The sequence below is a fragment of the Epinephelus fuscoguttatus genome, linkage group LG13 (assembly GCF_011397635.1).
Source record: "Epinephelus fuscoguttatus linkage group LG13, E.fuscoguttatus.final_Chr_v1".
Classification (NCBI taxonomy): domain Eukaryota; kingdom Metazoa; phylum Chordata; class Actinopteri; order Perciformes; family Serranidae; genus Epinephelus; species Epinephelus fuscoguttatus.
Genome location: NC_064764.1, coordinates 29,532,704 through 29,555,678, shown reverse-complemented (window position 1 = coordinate 29,555,678; position 22,975 = coordinate 29,532,704). Strand labels below are relative to the sequence as shown.

Below are 22,975 nucleotides of genomic sequence, written 5' to 3'. Positions count from 1 at the left end.
TATGAGTGTGTGAATGTGTGTGTCTGTGTGCCACGGTTGGGCCTGGACGCCACTGTGGCAGCCAGTTACGATGGTTGGGCTCTGAACACAGCATAATGGAAGCGGAACAAAGAGATTTGATAGAGGCGCTCAAGAGCTGGAAGCGTTTCCTCTGGTCTAGGGCTGTGACAGTTGGGCATCCAGCACTAAGTAGTCAGACTGGTTTTTATTGGACTGGAGCGGCGTCTGCTGCTACCAAACAGAGGGGAGACAGAGAAGATAGGGAGCAGTCCAGCAGCGTGTTGATACGGGGCCTGTCTGAGCCTGTTTGTGTCTGTGTGGATATGCAGCTCGGGCTACATCCACACTAATGTGTTTCCATTATAAGACAATGTTTTAGAATAAATGTCAGTTCACACGACCGTTTTAGCATCGTTTCTGAAATAACCTCTGTCCATATTGACACACCTGACAATCACGTACACTGGGCATGCACATGCCGGTGTAAACACGAAGCAGATTATCTACTCTGTGGTTGGTTGCTTAGTTACCAAGGGCATATTATACTGCTGAGGAAGAACAGCAATGGCGAAAAGTAAGACCAGAGATTTCTTTGCCTGGACCAACGACAAAGTGGAGGTGTCAAACTAGTCTAAAGTAACAAGAGCGTGAGGCGGTGGAAACAGTGACACGTTAGCACGAAGGGGCACAGAAATGAAGCTAACATGTTAGTGCCAAAAACTGCAGTTCCTCTGATGGCCACTTGAGGCTGACTCCAGAAGCCAGTCAATCCCCATACCCCCCCCCCCCCCCCCCCCCGAATTCAAATGACCGACTTTTTAGCAGAAATAAATGTTTACAACCTGACCACGCTTAGCTTTGATGTTTTGGTTTCACACGTGATCACGAAGCGATCTTGAGTGTCTGCTTAACCGATTTAAAAAATCTGGTTTCGTCTGTCCAGACTAAAACGCAAACTTGAGTGTTGAAATTAAGGCCATGTTTAAACGAAACTGATCGGCTGAAAATGGAATCTTTCTCGTTCTCGTATTGAAAAAACGTCCACCCTTAGACGACAACGTTTTGATAACAATCGCCGTGCACACTGATTGGCAAAAATGAGCAAAAACGCTGTAGTATACATGCCAGGTCAGTAGTTGGCAGTGTGACTTTGTAATGAAACAACACGCACTGCACCGCAGAGAGGGGATGTATAGAACAAAATGGCAACCGCACGTCTGTCTGACAGACAGCAAGATGGAGTTGCTACAGTAAATCTACACTTTGCTGGAGAAGCATTGATAAATTCAATAGAGTGAGAGGCATAAACAGATCTCGGGGGTCCGCCATTGTTGTTGTGATGGTCGACTTTCTCGCGCATGCCTAGTGACTGGAACCGTAATGTGCATGTGTGAAAAGTCTCCGTTTTCAGAGGAATGACATGACAACGGAGACGGTGTGATTTCCAAAACACTGCACTCTGGAACGCGTTTTCAAAATATTGTGTTTTCAGGCACCGGTGTCGTATAAACAGGATCTAAAACAGGACAACAGCATTTTCAAATGTCTTTATTTTAGGTGTTCAGAAACACTGGAGCAGTGTGGATGCCAGGTGTTAACATAGCAAAAATCAGTGTAGCCTTAGTGTTCGACTGGGCAGAAGGAAAAAAAATGAAAATACCAAATTTTTATGTATTTTGTCATATATATATTTATATATAGGTGAATGCAAGCCTCATACATCCAGACAACTCATACTCCGTCCTGCTAACAGTCCTGTGCCGAGGGGAGGAAAACTGCTCATCTGAACCTGGGGAATGACTCCAAACTTCCATTTCTATGCTAATTCTAGCCTGCCGTCTAGTCCAAGTATTTATCTCTCTCCCTCTTTCAGTGCAGGGCGGATGGAGGGAGGACAAGGGAAGGAAAGGCAGGCAACGGAGAGAAAACAGGCTGACAGTGGGATAAGAAGAGGGCTAGAGAGGGCGGAAGAACGGGACAGGAGAGAGGCAACACCCCAACAGATGACAGATTAATGAATCTGTGGATGAAATCTGCCGGGGCTGTCCTCTGGGCTGCAGCTGATAATAACAACAGATGAAAGGGTGGGGTGTTGTGGGTGGCAGTGGTAGTGCGAAGTGGGTTGGTGTCGTGATAGGAGTGAATGGAGGATGATCGGAGGAAAGAGAGACAATGAGGGAAAAGGGGGGGATAAGTGGAAAGTGGGATCGAGAGAAAAGAAGTGAGCAAGTGTGAGCAAGAAAAAGTGCGAGAGAGAAAGACAAACGAGGGGGAGTGGGACAGCGCTCCAACTGGTTTTCACTCGCTGCCAACACTCTGTTTGCCTGCTGGAGAGAGATTCAGGAGCGCTGTGCCGAAGCTCCCCTCTGGGGGATTCCACTCGCTGTGTGTGTGTGTGTGTGTGTGTGTGTGTGTGTGTGTGTGTGTGTGTGTGTCTGTCTGCGTGAGTGAATGAGAGCAAGTGCTGGAGAGACTGACGGGTAGAGTGTCGATATGCAGCTTGCCTGTGTGTGTGTGTGTGTGTGTGTGTATGTGTGTGTGTGTGTGTGTGTGTGTGTACGTGTATTTTTGTGCTGCTGACGAGTATGTCTGAGTGTGTGCGTGAGTGTGTGCGTGTGGCTGTGGAGGAGGCGTAGCGCTAAACCTCCGGAGCCGTGTTTAATATCGCTGGGAGAGAGCGAGGAGCTTAGCACGAGAGTCCCGGCTTCCCGCCACACACACACACACACACACACACACACACACACACACACACACACACACACTCTTCCGCAGTAAAATGAGACACCACTCCCCCCTCCTCTCTCTTGCTCTTTCCCTCCGTCCTCTAATCTCCCTCTCTAGAATGCTTCCCTGCGCTCGCCTGCAATCAATGCATCACTCAGACATTTAACCCCTTGCAGCACTGCCTTGTATACTCCTAAAATACAACAGATGTGTGTGTGTGTATGCGTGTGTATATATATATATAAATGCGTACAACATGTGCAGGTGATGCATGATGTGTGGCTTTCCCTGCACGACGAAGAGTCAAAAGTCAAAGCAGTGGAGTTGGTGCGTGCCAAGACAAGTGAAGCGTGTGGATGTTTGTTTGTATGATGAGAATGTGTGTGTATAAAAGCCGGCCTGCTGTTGACTGACTGCTGGGGTAACAGAGGAAGCTGGAGGAGGTGGCCTCCGATGATCTCAGATAGATTTAATTAATCTCACACTGCCGCACACACGTGTGATTAGCCAACTGAAGAATAAAGACAAATTACGGAATAATAACCTGTTTATATATATATTTTGTTAAGAATACACGCCTCGCTTCCAGCCAATAACCTGTACCACGTAATTAACGCTCAATTAACACTACACACAAACCAAATAATAAACCTGACTGTTCTGCTGTCTCATCATACCAAAAATTTGTATTGCGAAATTCATTCAAATGACCTTGTGAATACAGGTTAAAGAAAGTGACTACTCATGTGGCTAGTTACTGAGCGGTGGTTGGCGAGCTAACCGCTGACATACAACACACTATTATACCTACCTAGCCTGATGCTAACATGACAGCACTAGCCGGCGTAATAGTATACCAAGCTAGCTGCCTTGCCATCAGCAAGCTAACAACCAGTTAGAAAGCTAGCTAGCTTAGTTTCTAAAATGGTAGGTTCGGGGCGCCCACTAGCTTAACTGGTAGAGCAGGCGCCCCATGTACAAAGGCTGTGTCCTTGCTGCAGTGGCTGCGGGTTATATCTGTCCTATCAAAATAAGACAAAAAAAACCACCAAAAAAATACCTTTAGAAAAAAATAAATGGTAAATTCAAGAGAATGTGTTTGTATCACCTACTGTATCTCAAGCTATTGTGGTTGGCGAGACAACTGCTAACATATTGCACACTACTGTAGCTAGCCTGATGCTAACATGATGGAACTAGCCAGCCAAAATAATTTACTAAGCTATCTGCCGAGCCATCAGTGAGCTAACCAGTTAGAGAGCTCGCTAGCTTGGTCGATAACTGGATACTAAATTAAAGTGGTAAATTTTGGGCACCAACTAGCTCAACTGGTGGAGCAGGCACACCACATACAAAGGCTGTGTCCTTGCTTGTTTGATCCCACCCACAGTCCTTTCTCTACCCTTTTCATGCCTCTCAAATAAAGGCAAAAAGCACCAAAAAATAACTACAGAAAAAATAAAATAATTAATTTAATTTATTAATGCTCGAGCTATTGTGGTTGGGGAGAGAACAGCTAACATACTACCCACTACTATAGCTAGCCTGATGCTAACATTATGGTAGTCAGAATAGCTAACCAAGGTAGCTGGATTGCCACTAGATAAAAAGCTAGCCAGTTTGGTTGCTAACTGAATAATAAAGTTAAAATTATAACTTAAATTAATAAGTTAATTTAAGGGGACGTATTTGAATTACCCACTGCATCTCAAGATATTGTGGTTGGCGGGAGAACCGCTAACATACTACAAGATACTGTAGCTAGCCTGATGCTAACATGATGGCACCAGCCGGCTGAAATAGCACATCAAGGTAGCTGGCTTGCCACCAGTTAGAAAGCTAGCTAGCTTGGGCAATAAATGGATATTTAAGTTATAAATGGTTAATTCAAGGGAATGTTTTTGCATCACCCATGGTGTCTCGACTGACTACAGACCATGATGCATTTCTACTCTGAAACTTTGGCAGAACAGAGTAATGTGTATACAGTTCAATAGGTTAATGATATCTTATTCTGACCCCTTGGGATCTATGGGAAAAGGCATGTGTGTGATCTAACTACAGCTGTGGTGTTGGAGGGTTACAGCAGACTGTGTTAGAAATTAAATGATGGTTTCTGCTCAGGTGCTCTGTGGATACACTCGGTGTATGAGGATGAAAGATAGACTAGGTTTTTGTTGTGTTTTCACATTGAATTTGAGCAAGTTTTTGAAAAGCAAGTTCTGAGGCCGAGTAAGTCTACTAACGACTTGCAGATTAATTTAATGACACAGTCTCCGTTCAATGATATGACTCGTTATGACATTGTGTCTCAGTCTTCAGTTAATAGCATTATTTTCTGTTCCCCCAAAGGTCAGCACTGTCACGACTGTTATTGCGATTGGTCAAAGGCGCAAATTTGCGTTCACCAAAGATGAACTTGAAACGTCAGTGCGGATTTACTTCACAAGCAAATACACTAATTGTCACTAATTCAGTCCAAAATTTTTGCGATCCCAGTTCTGGTCTGACTGGGCCTTAAAAAAATGCAATCTGGTTTTTCCTCGTTGCTCGGATCATACACGGATTTGAGGAGGAAAATCAGAAGTGATTCATGTGAGGAGAATAAATGACAGATTGCACCTTTATCTGAGCTTTCAATGGCTAGAGCTGAGGGGCCCCGGCACGAGGGGGAGAAGGATGAAGACATCCGCAGAATCTCTCCTCATTACCATTTCAAATGCTCAGAGAGCGAGGCAGACGAGGGAGAGGGAGAGAATAAAAGGGGAGCGAGGGAGGGGAGGAAGAAAGAGAGAGTGGGCTTTCATGTGCAGAGGCACGGATCGCAAAACTAAACGAACATGAAATATGCACAGTGTCGGCCGGGCATCGGGAACAGCGCAGAATAGTAGTGCGCGTGTGTTAAATTACATGCATGTGTGCATGAGGTGATTCTGCATGTGCAGGTCTGTACACGAGAAGGGATGCCTGTGCATGAGCTCACAGGGCAACAACCGCTGTTTCTCTGTGTGTGTTTGTAGTGAGCACGAGTGGCAGTGTGTGTGTGTGTGTGTGTGTGTGTGTGTGCATGAGGTGATTCTGAATTTGCATGTGCAGGTCTGTGTGTGTGGGCGACAGCAGCGAGTGCGGAGACTCGTCGCTGTGTGCAGCATATGGAGAGGAACACGTCAGGATGCCTGTGCATGTGCGTACTGGGTCATAACAAGTGTGTCTCTGTGCGTGTGTGTGTGTGTGCTCATAATCAGCATGTGAGCTGTGTGTGTGTGTGTGTGTGTGTGTGTCTGTCTCTCAGGCCCTCATATCTCTCTGCCTGTGTGTGATAAGCCCAGAGCTTGCGGCGCTAAAACACCAGCGTGAGACAAGCGCTCTGTGCGTCTACAGGCTTGTATGCAAGCGTGTGTGTGTGTGTGTGGGGCGGTATGCATAAATTGGTGTGTCTCTCTGCGCACGTCCTTGTGTGTATGAGTGTGTGTGTGTATGTGTGTGAGCCCCAGGGGTCTGCCCCAGGCTTATCACACACAGGCAGTGAGAGACGAGCTTCCTGAGAGAGGGAGAGAAAGAAAGGAGGGAGGGAGGTGGGGGAGAAGGGGAAGGCGGGGGTGTTGTTTGCGCAGCGGTCAGCGCCTTGTTTGTGTAGTCTCAGGTTTTCTCCCTCCCTCCTCCCTCTTTCCCTCTCCACACGAGGAGCGCAGGAAGGGAAAAATGCGAAGGGGGTACGAGAAAAAAAAAAAAGGAGAAGGAGGGGAAAAAACGTCCGAGAGAGACGCATAAATCAGAGAGACGAGCCGGCTTCTCTCCAACACGGCTGACTGAACCCTGCTGCTGCTGCCGCGCTGCACCCTGTGCGTGTGCGCGCCCATGTGTGTGTGTGCGTGTGTGTGCGAGCGAGGGAGAAAAACAGCCGCCGCCACTGCTAACCACAGTCACCACGGCACATTAGAGGGCCATTAGAACGCGATTATACTCCCAGTGCTTACCTCTCATTCACACTCCTGCTCTCTCTCACTCTGACTCACACACATTCGCACATAATCACGGACACACACACACACACACACGCACACCTCATCATCATAAATGTGTACAACAAACACACACAACCATAAAGCAACCAGTTAATGAGCAACAAAAGATACCCACACCTATTTACAGTTCTGTGAAGATACCTCTGCTGGTGATAAAAAATTATCTCGTGCACACACACGCACACGCACACACACAAAGCCAGCATAGCGCACAACGTGATTTTGCCAAGTAGGACATGCTCCTGGATTAACATCCCCATCGTGTTCCTGGATCAACATTGCAATCAACCAATCACAGCCCTCGTACATCATCCGTGTGCTGCTCCTGTGCCTCTCTCGGAGCTAAGCTAGTTTTACAGATTAAAGTTAATACAATTGAACAAAATCGTCAGTAACGTTAACAACTATAATATTCTAGCCTATTAGCAAGCTTACTTGTTAGCCTAGCATACCTACTTAGCAAGCTAGCTCACTAATATTCTCCTCTGTCGACCCTTTTTGTGTTTAACAGTGATGACGTTTTATTGTTGGCGGAGACAAACTGGGGGCAGCAAGAGACAGTAGTAGTGTCGGTGTGAGTGCCAAATACAACGCAAAAGTGTCTTAGCTTCGATATAGCAGAGGGTACTTGCTGTAGCTCTGGTTGAGGGTGGGAGGCTGTCAACAAATAGTTTTTTGGGCACAGAGAAACAGAGATCTGTGTGGGTACATGAGTCCCTAAAAAAGGGGGTGGATTACGGGGAGTACCACCAATTGGTCAAGGAGCTTCACCTCGATGATGGCTGTTTCTTGCCATATTTCAGGATGACTCGGGGGAGGTTTGACAACCTGCTGGGTATCCAGCAACCGCTACCACCGGTTTCTCATTGTTTACCAACTGTAAACTTCTTGTTGTGAAGATGGAGAAAGAACAGATGACGAAGTTTTTTCAACTCAAGGAGTTCAGAGCGCTCCCTCAAGAACGGCAGGTACCTAGAGCGCATAAATGCGAGGCAGGATGCAACGCAACAAAACGCAAGCAAAATTGCTTCATTCTCATTGAAACCAATTACAAAAAGCCGTCTCCAGCCGCTAAAACGCTTTCTGTGTGATCAGGGCCCTACTTAGTAAGCTAGCTCACTAATATTTTTGTCTATTGGCAAGTTTACTCATTAGCATAGTCAACTTACCTAGCAAGCTAGCTCGCTAACCCTTCACTTGCTTGCATGGTTTTTGTTCAGTGATACTGAGGATTTTGTTTAATTGTATTAATTTCAATTTGGAAATCTATCTTGGCTCTGAGGAAACACAAAGGAAATGTGAAAGACGCAAAGGAGCAGCACAATGACGATGTCAGAAAGCTGTGATTGGTTGATTGCTATGTCAGGAGCATGTCTTGCTTGGCAAAATCACGCCATGCGCAGCATCAAAGTGGAGAGAGCGACAGGGTGGACACACATGGCACAATCTGCAGCTCAAGTGGCATAAAAACCGCTCGGATCAATAAATCAATTTGTAAAATCTGTCAACACGGGGGGAGAAACGTTTAGACTCACAAACAGAAACACGAGGGATGAGGGAGAGCGAGACAGCGGGCCATCCAACTTTAATTAAAAGCTTTCAGAGCAATGGGAGTTGAGAGATTCAGCAGAATACACACCAATCTCATTCTTCCTTGTATGTGCAGAGAATGAGAGGATCTGGTTTAGGAGCGAACGATCGGCAGCTACACACAAAGAAAGAAAGGAAAAAAACTCCCGATGCTAGAGAGAGGCAGCGAGCATCAGTCTCCGTATAATGATCCCACCGATCCCTCATGCTGTCTGCGCATGCACGTGCTTCTGTGTGTGTGTGTGTGTGTGTGTGTGTGTGTGTGTGTGTGCCTGCGTGTGTGTCACACTTCGCCTCACGGAAAATTAATGAGATGTGAGAGCGGAGCGAGGCAAGAGAGGAGGGGAGGCGCGGGGAGGGAGTGTGTGTGTGTGTGCGCTCGCGGGGAGGAGAGGAGGAGGAGGAGGGGTGCCAGCGACAATCTGAGTCACAAAGAGAGGAAGAGAAAGAGAGTGCTGAGAGGAAAGAGGGGGGAGGGAGAGAGCGGAAACCTGACAGAGAAAGAGAGAGTAGCGGGCAAGAGGAGCAAAAAAAGATGGAGTATGGCGAGAACAAAGCATGAGTACGGGTGAAATGGAAGGAAATGATGCAAAAAGCAAAAAAGAGTGAGCTGGAGAGAGGAAGAATAGGACAGATGCAAGAGAAGAATCAGATGGAGAAAGACAATTTTGGAAAAAAAAAAAAAAAAAGAAAGAAAGAAAGAGCCGAGTCTGCCAGAGTCACAGACAGGAACAAAGTAGGGGGAGAAAATGAGTGCAATTTAAGAAGCGAAGATTTGGAAGTGACGATGAAGTGTAAGAGTGTAAAATGTGAAGAGAGAAGGAGACGAGGACAGAGGACGACACTGAAAGAACCCTATTACCTCGTAGCCCAGCCGAGCGGCTCGCTGGAGCAGAGTCTCTCCGGCGTTCTTGTTCACAATCAGCCGACGAGCCTCTGGCGGGATTGGACGCACCGCGGGGGGCTCAGCAGGGGGGGTCCTGTGCACCCCCGCAGCCGCCGCCTCTGGTGGTGGTGGGACGCTGCCTGCTCCTCTGCCGTTCGCCTGGGGCTGCAGGGAGGGCGGACAGAGCGCGGCGGGGGAGCAGGGCTTGACTGGAGAGCAGGGATAATGATTAGGAGAGGCGGCTCCCTTCCTCGGAGCGCCACGCTGCTCACTCAGCTGAGGAGAGAGGGAGAGATGGGGAGAGAGTGTTACAGCCGCTGCCACATAGCAGACGGGACACACGTTCACACATGGACACTCAAGGGCACATGGATGAGACTACACACACACACACACACACACACACACAGAAGGACATGCAGTTGAGTGTGTATTAGGCAAGGGACCATATGAGAATGTCATGTCTTGATTATCCAGGTCAAAATAATTGCAATTCACAATATTACGAATATAATAATAATTATAAAATAAATAATAATTATGAATATTTTGCGGCACGGTGATTCAGTGGTTAGCATAGTCGCCTCACAGCAAGAGGGTTCCTGGTTCGAACTTGCATGTTCTCCCCGTGTCAGCGTGGGTTTTCTGTGAGTAATCCAGCTTCCTCCCACAGTCCAAAGACATGCAGGTTAATTGGTGACTCTAAATTGTCCGTAGGTGTGAATGTGAGTGTGAATGGTTGTCTGTCTCTATGTGTCAGCCCTGTGATAGTCTGGTGACCTGTCCAGGGTGTACCCTGCCTCTCGCCCAATGTCATTTTATTATTGGTTGTCCAGCAGTCTGTTTGGGTGCTGTTGATAGCGTTGGGTATCGGGGTTTTTTTCTTGATACTGGCGCTAAAAGGATTAAAACAGTACTGGTGCTTAAATTGGAAAAAAATGCTTTTTTTATTGCAAAAGAAAAAGCTGAACAACATATGAACTCTTACCATTAAGCATACTTAAACATATAATTATGAATTAATACAAACCACTATCAAAAAATTTACATAACAAATCAAATATAGTCCAACTGCAATAATTTAACACTAAATAACAATTACACTACTAATAACAGCAAAATATATTTTGAATTGAAATCAACAATTGTCTCCCTAACTCATGATCCAGCAATTTCTCCATTATTTATTATTTCCTGTTTAGGAGTGCCTGAGATTGTCACTGCACTGGGAGTAGCTGGTCCAGCTTAACATCGCACCTTAAATGAGCCTGGTCAGGTCCCAATGGGAGGCTAACTCTGATTACTAACTTCAGGGTGAATCCCCTTTACTTTGATCAAAAGGTGGCAAGAAAGACAAAGGACACACAACACGGGATCTTGGCTTGGGTCTTGACGAGGTATAGCATTTATCCAAGCCAAGCTAAACCTAGCCTGAACTGTGCACACACTGCACTGCTTGTTTATCTTCACACGTCGCATCCTAGCTATCAGGAGGAACCATCAGACACTCTCTTTCGATTGCACACCAGCTATGCATACAATCTGGAAACAAAGTGAGGCACCGAAATCTGCTGTGTGATTTGGTCTGGTTGGTACAGGTCGTTAAGGAACCAGTGCCATATTGGTACCAGGTTTAGTGTGCTCAACCCAACCTGCTGGATATGACTATCACGATTATCCTGGTAATGGAAATTCACCACCATCGACTTATTGTGTCTGTAATTAGGATAAAATCTCATATCGTCCCATCCTAAGCGTACAAGCATGCACACTTGCATAAACATATAATTGTATTAAAACAAAATGATGAAGTGGAAAATGTATAAACTGGTAAAAGTATATGACATTCTGCCAAAAACCATCCTGAAAGAATGATTATATTTCCATTAAAGCTTGATTTTTATTCCCCTCAAAAAGCAATTTCCTCTCTTATGCTCACATGATTTTTCGATACCAACTCCTTTATATGCTTCCCACACACAAAATATAAAATATAGATGGATTTCTAATTCATAACATATATGTTAATGTATGATCATTACGTACGGAAGACGCACTATGCATCGCAGAAAAGCACACACGTACAAGCTTTCGCACCAACTGTTCACGCCCCAAACACTGCAGGTTGGCACGCCACTTTTCTTTAACCGCTAAACCAACAGAGCCCTCGGAGCGCAACACACGAGAGAGGGAGTTGCCTGCCTCTGAGAGTGTGTGTGTGTGTGTGTGTGTGTGAGAGTATGTGTGTGAGTGAAGTGCGTGCCCTCTCAGTGGAATTCCATGTCGAAGCAGCTGTCAGGCTGAGGAGGAGCAGGGGAGGAGAGCAGCGCGGGCGGAAAACAACTAGCCTTCTTTTTTTTTTTCTTCCTCCCCCCTCAATTTTTCCCCATGCTCATTTTTTTCCCCTCTTTTGAACTCCGGCACTTCATACGTTCGACCATGGCTGCCACATTCCTCACTGTGTGCGAGCGAGGGAGCGTGTGCATATGTAGCCTTGTGCTCGGCGCTGAGTGCGATGTATAATTGCTCCAGGGTTTTGTTGTTATGTCAGGAATGCTCACAAACACACAGACACTCGCAGCCTTGGCACGCACTTACACACAAAACAGCATCGATGACACACGTTCGACAATTAAGGCCAGAGACAAACACACATGCACGCAGGCGCTCCGCAGGGAGTCGATAAGGGCACCAGGAGGTCAAAGCTCTAGCAGCCCTCTAAACATTGTAAACATACTTCCTTCCTCTCTCCCTCCCTCCCTCTCCCAGCTGCATAATCAGAGGCGCCGACAGGCATACTGAAACAGACTCCGCTGCTGCAAACATCCAGACGCCCGTATCGTGGCCAGACACCCTATCAGCACTCACCTTGTCATCTTCGGCTGCTCCCAGATCAGCCAAACAGCGCTGGCCCGGGCTGTTAGGTGTGGCCTCTTTCCTTTTCTCCCGCTCGCGCTCTCGCTCCCTCTGACTGGTGTGTTTGGTCTTGCACGGCCGCTTGCCCTTGGGTTTGTCCGTGTCACTATGGCGACGGGGCTTGAGGGGAGGGGTGCCTCCCACTGACGGCTCCGGGCCCGGAGAGGGGGGGCCCCTCCTGGGCTCCTTGAGGCCACGGTCACCTGAGAAGGGGCCCGGCGGGTGCGCTCTGTCCTTCAGCTGGCCGGGGGGAAGGGGAGAAGCAGCTACTCCTGGAGCGGGGAGGAGAGAGGAGGGGGAGGCAGAGTGAGCGGCTGATAGTGTGAGAGCTTGGTGGAAGGGGAGGATGGGAAGGTATTGCAAGGCCATCTCTCACCCTCTGTTGGTTTATTAATGAGCGCACAGAGCTGTCTGGGAGCGCAGCATGCCTGCTCGCTTAGAAAAAAAAGAATTTAAAAAAATAAAACACACACACACACACACACACACACACTTGCACAGGCTCATATAAACACCCCCGTAGTAACTTGGGCGCACTCATTCACTGCAGCAAGGACACTGCTATGAGTAATCTCCTTAAACAAATGTGGCACTGTCTGGTTCCAGCCTCTTACAGTACATATTTACATGAAAAATAAAAACCTGCCCTTGAAACCACAATGTCAGAATGCTGTTTAATAGCTTAATGGAAATACATTTCCTCCTAAGGATCACTGTAAAGCATTTCAAACTACTCAGGAATGTGGTCTGAATTGTGTTATAATGGAACCTTTAGAATAAACAGTCCATTAAATCAGTCCTGAGCTGAGAACCAATGAGGAGGGGAGTTAAATTATATATCTTACTGATGCTTAAATATACAGTCACTGTCTGTGTAACCCCTGCTGCACAGGAAACCTTGCAGAATGGGAGATTCTTAACAGAGATTAATGTGTTTTATCCGATTAGCGGAGTCCTGAAAAAAAAAAGGGAGAAGAAGAAGAAAAAAAGACCACAGCCCTGACAGACGCACAGTGGAATAACCACATTCATTGTAAATACACGGCTGTTGCCAGGGTGATGTTATCTAAAAAGGTGAAAGAAAAAAAAAATCAGTGGCCAATCAAGGCCTGTGGTTTCTGCAGGAAACATAAAACCAAAATCTCCCCTGCTTTATTCACTTCCTTTAATCTCTCTCCTGCTCTTTTATTCTCTCTGCGTCTGTGCCTCCCTCTGTCTCCGTTTGGGCACTTGAATAAGGGAAAAGCCCTGGTTTTAATAAGTTACCCCCCCCCCCTACTGACACACACACATGCACACACGCACGCCCACATTCCCCGCCCTCCGTTTCCCTGTGACTGGTCTTGAGGGGAAAAAAGAAAGAGAAAAATCATTGATCACACATTAGTCACACTACACCTGCCCACGCGTATCTCCGCCAGCCACTTCCCTCATTCGCACTTTCATCGTCCTCACTGTACACCAGCTGAACAAAAAGCCCAAAAACCACAGGGGTGGGGGGGTAGAAGGGGGGCATTTTAGATGCCAGTCCCCAGGTCCCCGTTCTGATTCCCTGGCCTTTCCTCTAGCAAGAGGAAGTATTCTCTACCTCATTTCCTCTGCCCCCTCCCAGAAGGCTCACGGGAAATCCCCCCAAAGTCAGACCGCTACACAAGAAAGTGAAACGTGAGCCAAAGATAGATTTCCGTTACCCGAGCTGAACTCACAGATACAGCGGCGGTTTGCACGGCTGGCGGTTCATTCTTACCATTAAGTAGCTTCTCGCAGCCCCATTTCCTGTTGATCTCGGCTCTGTGCGCTGCGGCTCTATCCTCCGGCTCGCCGGGCCTAATCTTGCGCTCCCGTAGGCTCTGCACCGGGGCAACCATACGGGGCTGGGACCACGCCCTGTCCTGTTTAATAAGGGAGCCATCGGGGGAAGCTGCGCCGGCGGCAGGTTTGCTGAGTCGCAGTCCTTTGAGCTCAATGCAGACCTTGAGCTTCCGGACCTCGTCGTCGTCGTCTTCATCAGGACTGGCGTGCTCGCGTTCATCTGCAGATAACAAAACACAGAATTTGCATAGTTTGCCATCTCGCATGTAGCCTACGGCTGTGTTTCCTGGAGAAGAGTTGTCCTGTGAAACACCTAGAAATGTGCCGTTAAACCTCAGCTTAAAAATAAAATAAAAGAAAGAAACTCTCATCCCTTGGTTACAAAGGTCATGAAAAATCTAATGGATAAACTTAGCAATGCATTGTGGGCAAGCTCACACCAAGCAGTTGTGTGTCTGAGTTGACATTTAGGGCATAAAAGGTTTTCACTCTTTCAAAGAAACTGCTCTCACCTTCTGCAGCAAAACTATTGTATGTACATACCTACCGACCTGCAGACAACTGAGCACAAAGAACAAAGGCCATTAATCACTACATTCTCATGGCTTGTAAAACCGCCTCTAAGCCTCACAGTTTAACACGAACGCAGAGAGGCATGGAGCGGGATGCGAAACAGGCAGATCGAGGAGTGAAAGGGGGAAGAGAAGTCAAGAATCGGGCGGAGACACAAAGCAATAAAGACCGGAGAAGCAGAGGGAGAGTTCCCCCTCCCTCTTGAAATTCACGGGGGACGGGTATTTGACTCGTCTGCCAGTGCCGGGGAGAGCGAGTGCGATACCGCATGCCAGAAAAAAAAGGAAACCCAAACAGATGAGGGAAAAAAGAAAGGAGATGAAAAGGGAAGAAAAGAGCAGCTTTGAAGAGGGTGGGTAAGCGCAGCGGAGGAACGGCGGAGCTGAAAGAAGAGAGAGAGAATGGCTGTCCCTCTTCCGCGCTTCTCTCTCTCTCTCTCTCTCGCACTCCGCTCAAAGGCAGGATTAAACACTTCTCTGAGCTGGCTGCCACACAGAGCGAAAGATGGGACAGAGAGCGGTAAAGGGGGAAAGAGCGGGGGTAGTGATGGAGCGGGTTTAAGGTGGAATTGATTGGGAAGGAGGAAGCGACAAAAGGGATGGAAAGTTTTTTTTTTTTTAAGAACAAGGGACGAGACCGTGCTCAGCATAACGCGGGATGAAGGGGAAAGTGTGAGCAGAATTAGAGGGATGCACGGGAAGCAGATGAAAGGGTTGGAGGGGGGGGTGGGGGGGTGGGGAAATTCCTACCCGTAGATATCTTGGCTCTCTTCTCAGGATGGGACACCCTCTCTACATCTTCCCACTTCGTGTCCTCCTGCTCAGTCTTGAGGCAGAGCTGGCGTTTCCTGTTGGGTCCAAAACCAAGGCCAACCTTGTCCTCAGGGTACGCCTTCGCCGGTGTCAGAACAGGGGGCAAACAGTGACCTCCCTCTGGCTCCCTCTTCACCTTCTTGGCCACATCATTTAGCCCCGCTTGGCAGGCACCTCTGGACTTGTCTCGGGCCCCGTGCCCCGGGGACAAAGGCTCCTTCAGGTTTCCACACCTCTGCAGGACTGGAACTCTGTTGTTTGTGTACGCCGGCCGGACACCTGAGCAAAGCAGAGAGGTGGAAACGTGGGCAGGGGAGGAAGAGGAGGAGGGGGGGGGGGGGGCAGAGGCAAAATAAGCAACAGAAGATGAAAGGGAGACAGACATACGGGGAGAGAATGCAGACAGACAGACCACAAACCAGACAGACAGACAGAAAGGGAGCAGGGGAAACAAGGGGGTGGGGTGAGACAGGGTGGGGGGATTGACAGAGGGAGAATGCCAGTTAAACACCAGCCAGCTTTTATTCTGCTTTAAAGACAGGCAGTAAAACTTTGATGGGGTAAAGACTTTTTAATCTGATGCGAGCCGAGCCAGCGGGCTGACGGTTCAGTGCAGCCGCTCGCACTTCCAGCGAGGAGAGGCAAGAAAACATCCTGCGCACTCGCTGCACACGGCGACTCCCATCCCTCAAACCCCCCCACCACCCTCCTCCTCTGTCCTCCCCCACGGCATGACCGCACCACGCCCTTCTCACACTGAGCGTGACTCTTCCCCCCGCTCCTCGACTCCCTCTCCCTCTCTGTCTCTCTCCATGCCATAATTAGGCTCACACGTCAGCCGCGGCCTCGCTCCAACACACAGCTGGGCTCCCAGCCAACGTAACTAACCCCCCTCCTCCCCCCCTGCTCTCGCTCTTTCCGTTGCGCTCTCCCATCCGCTTTCACCCACTGACTCTCCCCCCCTCCTGCTTTCTCTCCCTCTTTCTCTCACTCACGCAATCTCTGCCCCTCCTTCTCCTCTTGCCCTCCCTCTCGATCGTCTCTCCGCGCAGATAAGCACAAAAGACTTCTTGAAAATAAAACTCCCCCTCTCTGTCTCTCTTGCTGGGCTCGTTCGCTTGCGCTGCCTCGCTTGTGTAAGAGTGTGTGCATGTGTGTGTGTGTGTGAGAGCGTGTCTTTTTTTAGAGTGACCCGGTCTTGCCTCAGCATTTGCTGCAAGTGCGTGCGAGTGTGCACGCGCACCTATTGTTTGTGTGTTCCTTTGTGAGTGTTCATTTGCAGAGTGGATGCATGGTGTGTGTGTGTGCATGCATCACGAGTGTGTGCGTGCATGTAAGTGCGTGCGTGTGTGTGTGTGTGTGTGTGTGTGTGTGTGTGTGTGTGGTGCTGGGTTACTCACCCTCCCTCTCTCCCTGCCTGGTGGTGTGTTGGCAGTGTTCCAGCACTCGCTCTCTGCGCTGGCCGTCTGCCAGCTCCCGTCCTGCTGCCGCTGCCGAGGCAGACACACACACACCGCCGCCCTCCTTCTCCTTCAGCTCCAGCTCCGAGAACCGCATCATTGCCCGCTGCGCGCACACACACACACACAGATGCAGAGAAAACCCATGAAACCCACTCATCGTCTGCCCACGCCGCACACACACCTCTCTAAGCCTCAATCTGGCCTCAACAGCTACAGAAGCAATTGCGTCAGAAATCACATTGTCTTAAAATCAAAAAAAAAAAAAAAAAAAAAGAAAATGCCAAAGAAAATTAAAACCCACACACACAAACGCACACAGGACAAAAAGGTAAGACAGATAAATCACAAGCATGGCATCAAGACACAGATTAGACTACTGCAGCCACTGTGAGTCCATGCGCTCTGGGGCTTAAATCCTGGCATCTCCCTTCCTGGAACATAAACATGGCTAGGAAACATATACATCTAAGCCCTGAGGCAGAGAGAGGAGATGAGAAAGAGGAAAGAAGGGAGTAGGGGGGGAAAAAAAGGAGTGTGCAGCGATACAGAGTACAAAGGAGACAGAGCCCATCAGAGGCAGATGTGATAAGAAATGTAAAGAACTGACCTCCCAGTTAGCTGCAGGTTGACTTATATTACTCCCCTCTCGTGATATGACTTCCATCTAAGCAATTAGAATGGGGGGGGGCTCAATATATCTGTCCATCATTTCATCTTTTTTTTTTAATGAATTTACGTTTCTCCACAAGTTTCTTTTACACACAATAGGCAGCCACAATCCCACAAAATAACACAATCAAATTAAAGTGACTCAACAGGTCAATTAACACTGCATCAAAACTATCAAATAATTTCTGAACGGCACGAATTTGAAATCAGAACAATATGTTCATTTTAAGCATGATTGATAACGCTAATTCAGTTTTAGCTGTCTCATTTAGCTTTTGTTTTTTTTCCCCAAACACTTACACATCCATTTTTTTTTGTCCAGAAATAGAGCGTTTGATAGCTTTGTGTTGCAGCTGTGCATTGACAAGCATGACACAGACAAAACCACAGTTTTCTAGGGCGCGTTCACAACATAGACAGACATGTGCAACCTATTAAGATATCCGCCTCTGAGCCGGTGGATAATGTAGCATGGGGTTTGTTTGTGTTCCTATGCTGATCACTGAGAGTCTAAAATGGACAGCTGAGTGTGTGTATCTGAATGACGGGATGATGGGCAAGTGTAAGGGACGTCGCTATAATCATGTATAGGTGTAATGTAGTGTGTGTTAGGGGTCTTTTAGCCAATAGGGTGAGAAGAATTGTGACCTTGGACAGCAACCAGGCAGGGCAGCGTAGGCCATCAGGGGGAGGAAGGTTAGGGGAGGATAGCGACTGGCGGTGGGGGCATGCAGAAAGCCTAAGAGGAACCCCAAAGAGGGCAGCTGCTGGTTTTTAAGCACACTGCAAGCCCTCCACTGCCCCTAACCTTGGGGTTAAGCATAGCCAAAGGCAGTGTGAACTGTGAGGCTGCCACAGTCATGCTCTGAAACTACAGTCCGTGGCTCTATAGCACAGTCAGCACTAACACATGCTTTAGCCCCAAGGCAGTCACACAAGGACAAGCACGTACGGACACACAAACACGCACGCTCAGAAATAACCTTTACAATGACTGCTCGCTAATCAGCATACAGAGATGGCAGCCCTGGTTAACCTTTGAACTGCCCTCCCTGATAGAGGGCCTCAACTGGCCTTGCACCAGCTCGCTAAGACAATGATAAAGTAAGGGGAAGGTCAAGCCGACGGCCAGGCCGGTAGCATGACAGCATTTATATTATTCTGTACTGTGGTGTAAATGCGGAGTGGGCCAATTTCATGCAGGGTTTGTTCTGCAGGCAGTTCTTAATATTGCAGCAAGGGATAAAGAACAGTGGCCATTGGGGATTTATTCCTGCGTGGATGTTAGAGCTGAAAGTATGTTTGAAATGTCTGCACATAAGGAACGTTGGTCATAATGACCTCTCTCCAGTCGACCACCAGCTTGAGCCCAATATATCCTGTACTGTATATGCACACACACACACACACGCACACACAAGTGTTAATGGCCTTACCTGCAGGGCTCTCTGTTCACGGCTCAGCTTGCTGGAGTCAGCATACAGCTCGGTGGTGACACATTTAAAGCGGTCGCCAACGTAGCCTGAGGAGTTAGCGATCCTCTTGGCCAGACTGGATCTGCGACAGCCTTTGGATGAAGTCTGGCAATCCTCTTCTTCGTCCTCATCCCCTTCTCCGTGGGACTCCCCTAGGTCAACAATACTGTCTTCCTTTTCAACCTCCCCCTCGCACATTCTCTCCTCCTTCGCCACATCAGTGCAGTGCTGAATGAAGTGAAGAGCCCGGCTGTCTCTGTCCCCTTTGTCCTTACCAGAGCTGCGCTCCCCGGATGTGCGGGCACAACGCAAGGTGCTCTGGTCTTGGTCTCCAGGGTCCGGGCTGGGACTCTGTTCCTCCGGGCTCTCCTCTGCCTGGGCCAAATGCTCTGGAGAAGGTGGGGATGTGCTAGATGTCACCCCAGGACAGCCTGCGTCCTGAGGGACCTTTGGTTTCCCAAAAGGAGTTTCTGGCTGTCTGTCAGTGTTATTGGGCTTCAGGGTGGGGCTGTGTCCCGAGTGGATCGGATAAGGATGGGAAAGGTGGTGTTGGTGTTTTGGCTCGTAGTCAGTCTTTGTCATATTTTGGTTACTATGACAACATTCATTTTGGTTAACCTTGCTGCTGGTCTCAGCAGAGGGTTGTTTGTGGACTGTTGGGGTAGACTCAATATCTGTGTCTGAGTGCACAAGGTCAATGCAGACAATCTTTTCTCTGGGTGTCACAGAGGAAGAGGAGGTTTTGCTTTGATTGCCGCCCTGTCCTTGTGCTCCTGCTTCCCTATCAGACTTAATTTGGCTTCCTTCGCCTATCTCTTTGTTGTGATCTCTGTGGCCCCCGGATTCCTCCATACCTCCCCTGGATTTCTCCTGTCCCCGAGGCTTGTCTGAGTGAGTCTGCATCAGGGGATGGGCCATCTCCTGTGAGTTATAAGTGAGGTATTCCCCTCCTGGACCAGCTGGGAGGTTGTGGTAGGGTAAAGGGTGTTTTGCTGCCAAGTGGGTTGGGTAAAGGCTGTTGCTGCCCAGCAATACTGGGTGAGGGTAGACTGGACCTTTCCCTGCAATTGGCAGAGAGTGTAGCGCCATACCATCAGGGATGGGGTAGGGCAGGTATCTATTTGCGTACGCCAAACTGTGGTTCAGGTAAGCATCACTTTGAGGAAGGTAAAGCCCAGGAGGGTGACCATTCTCCAAACAGGGCCTCTTGTATGGTGCCACTTCTGGAGTTGTTTCAGCTCTCTTGGTAGTCTGGGAAGGCTTCTCCGTTCCCTCTCTGTGGTGGCCCGGATGTTCTGAATGGCTCGGGCTGTGTTTGACCCACTCACCATTCGGTTTGGGAGAAAGAGCCCTGGAGCTGACCAGAGAGGAGTGCTGAGTGGAGGGAACATTATGGTTGGGCTCCCCTATCCTTGGACAGGATGAGCTACGTTGCTGTGGGAGTACTCTCTCCAGACCCTTGTGTTTGATGACAGAGGGTGAGGAACCTTTGGCTTGTGAAAGGCCCAGGTCTGTGTTAGGCCGTGGGGAGGGGGGCAAGCCCGGTGTGTGCTGTGTATGGGAAGGAGACGGGCTAGGAACAACCCAGGAGGAGTGTAAAGTGCTGATCATTTCTGGCCTCTCTGGGACCTTTGAAGAAGTGCTGCTGACCACAGAGTGTGGGTGGGAGGAAGGAGACAGGGACAGGTTTTCCTTTAGGAGCTCTCGGCTAGGGGGCAGTCCATAACGTGCTCCTGATGCCATAGTGTCTATCTTAACTGGGTATCCATTGTGAGGCAGCCCGAACTCCAGCATTCTTCCAGACAAATCCAAGGGCTTCTCTGCCGAGTCTTTGGTTGGTTGTGGTTGGTGAGCTGGCCTCTCAAAGTTGGGTTTGGAAGGTGACCTGCTGGGTCTCCTCTCAACCCCTGCGCTTCTGTGCTCAGGTGCTGCGTCTCTTGGCCTCGGTTTGTGGGGGCTAGGCCGGGCAGGGGAGGGCTGCTCTGATGCCATGCTGCTCACAGAGAATGGATGAGGAATGGACTGCGTGGATGAGGATGAGGCAGATATTGAAGAAGCAGAGGAGGCAGGTGGGTGTCCTATCCTAGCGACTGGCCTTTGTAAATCCAGTGAATTGTCAATGAGAGCAGGAGGGGGGGGAGGCTGGGGGAGGCGAGAAGATGCGTGAGGAGAAGAATCAGCAGGCAGACTATTATTATTCCCCCCACTGGTGCCACTAGTGCTAGTGCTACTGGTATTATTGTTGCTGCTAGAGCTCTTCCTAGAGGGAGGTCTGCTTGGTCTGCTGCTCCTGCTCGGGGACCGGTCTCTGTCTATAGCGGCTTGATGGTGCTGAGGATGAGGAGAAGGTTGGTGAAGCTGCTGTGCAAACTGAGACGCAACACCGAGCCCCTTGTCCTGGCAGTGTACCAGTGATGTGGGGGCCACTGTGACTGCAGGAATCCTCATGGGGGGCGCCACCAGGGGGGAAGAGATAGGAGAAGGAGGATAGGGGGGCATGTAGTAGAGCCTCTCAGCAGCAGAGGCGGCTGCAGCAGGGTTGCCCCCCTGGGTTGCACACAGAGAAGGGTAGGGCAGGTGCTGGGGAAGATAGGGGTTGGGTTGGCTGAGCAAGGAGGCTTTGTACATGTTCAGAGCTGCGTACTTGGATGTGTCCATGAAGGGATACATGCTCGCCTCAGGGTAGGGGGTGAGCCACGGCAGGCGGAGGTAGCTGCCACCAGCACCTGCCAAGCCCAGTTCAGATGCCTTTTCTCCAGGCCCTACTCTGCGCTCCAAGCCCAGACCTTCAGCCCCAGGAACCAGAACAGGCTTGTGGAGACCTGGAGGGGCACCCTTGTAGAGGCCCAGGTATCCATTAGTGGGCTTACGACTGTCCAGAGAGCCATCAGGCTTGTAGATGAGCTCCGGGAGACCATCCCTGTTATAAGTGAGGGGAAGGGAGGGTGTCTCTCTGCTCTTCTCTGCTGGCAATGCTCTGATCCCTGGGTATACAACCCCACCATGGAGACGGAGACCATCATGCATCAGAGTGCCTCGGTCCAGCCCCATCGCGGCCAGGGGCGTCAGCCTTGCATCCACCTGCAGCAAAAATTTCAGTGAATGTGACAGTGAAAGTAGGACTATAAAACAATTACTGCAAAACAAAGCACAAAAAGATTCCTAAATGTTTCAGGTTAGTTGTGTGCATGCACATAGTGAAACCAACCAAATGTTAATTTCCAGGTAATGGTGACTAATGTGACAAATGAGCGTAAACCGCACTCAGAAGGAGCACGGGGACTTGCCATGTTTTGTGTGATGTGGTTCCCTTGTCTTAGTTCCAGGTTGGTTTGTGTCTCAGCATCGACATCACGAACAGATGTTGCCCTGTGGAGATGAGCAAACAGTTAGCAGTCAGCGTCTTGGCTCTGCCACACACACACACACACACACACACACACACACACACAGAGCTGTATTTTAATCCCACTGCCAAAAAAAAAAACCTGATAGGGCAAAAATGTCACTTTATGAAATCTCCATAAGAGAAATTATAATTTTAAGTACTGCACATCTTTAATTTCTGGGTCATGCAAAGCTAAATAATATATCAACATATACATTACAGGAAGCAGGCTGCCGATCCAAAGACAAGAAAGATAACAGCGTCGCTAGCTTTACTCAGCCTCGCTTTCACTCTCTCACACATACACACACAGCTCCGCTAGTCAGTGGAGATGAAAGCACCGTGTGGGCTCCCCTCCCCTCCCATCCGTCAACACCCCACAGTAACCTCCCCCCTCCTCTCCCCTCCTCTCCCCTGACCACCATCCTCCTTCCCCCTCCCCTGACCCCCATCCTGCCCACCCTGTGGGCTAGACGTGCATTGTGGGGCTGCGCCTATTCAGTCACGTTCCCCACACACTGGTTTTCCGTGCCCTCTTTGACCTGCTCTCTCGGCTGCCTCAGCCAGCAGAGCGAGGGAAGATTATACATCAGAGACCACTTCGGTGGGAGACCATTTACCGCCCGCCAACACAGAGCC

At 49.0% G+C, this 22,975-nt stretch overlaps 1 protein-coding gene across 2 annotated transcripts in view; it reads right to left on the bottom strand.

The window, feature by feature from the left end:
• Nucleotides 1-22,975, bottom strand: part of LOC125899347 (BCL-6 corepressor-like) — a 40,662-nt gene that overhangs the window by 7,455 nt on the left and 10,232 nt on the right. Inside the window, exons 2-9 of one of the 2 annotated variants that reach the window (XM_049593567.1) lie at nt 22,236-22,317; nt 18,910-22,029; nt 17,412-17,468; nt 16,742-16,907; nt 15,279-15,620; nt 13,892-14,176; nt 12,097-12,416; nt 9,205-9,504 (exon numbers count right to left, since the gene is read on the bottom strand). In XM_049593567.1, coding sequence (XP_049449524.1) covers nt 9,205-9,504; nt 12,097-12,416; nt 13,892-14,176; nt 15,279-15,620; nt 16,742-16,907; nt 17,412-17,468; nt 18,910-22,029; nt 22,236-22,238 — 4,593 coding nt within the window. In that variant the 5' untranslated portion in view covers nt 22,239-22,317. The remainder of the gene's footprint in view (nt 1-9,204; nt 9,505-12,096; nt 12,417-13,891; nt 14,177-15,278; nt 15,621-16,741; nt 16,908-17,411; nt 17,469-18,909; nt 22,030-22,235; nt 22,318-22,975) is intronic. The other variant, XM_049593568.1, reaches the window with a different exon arrangement.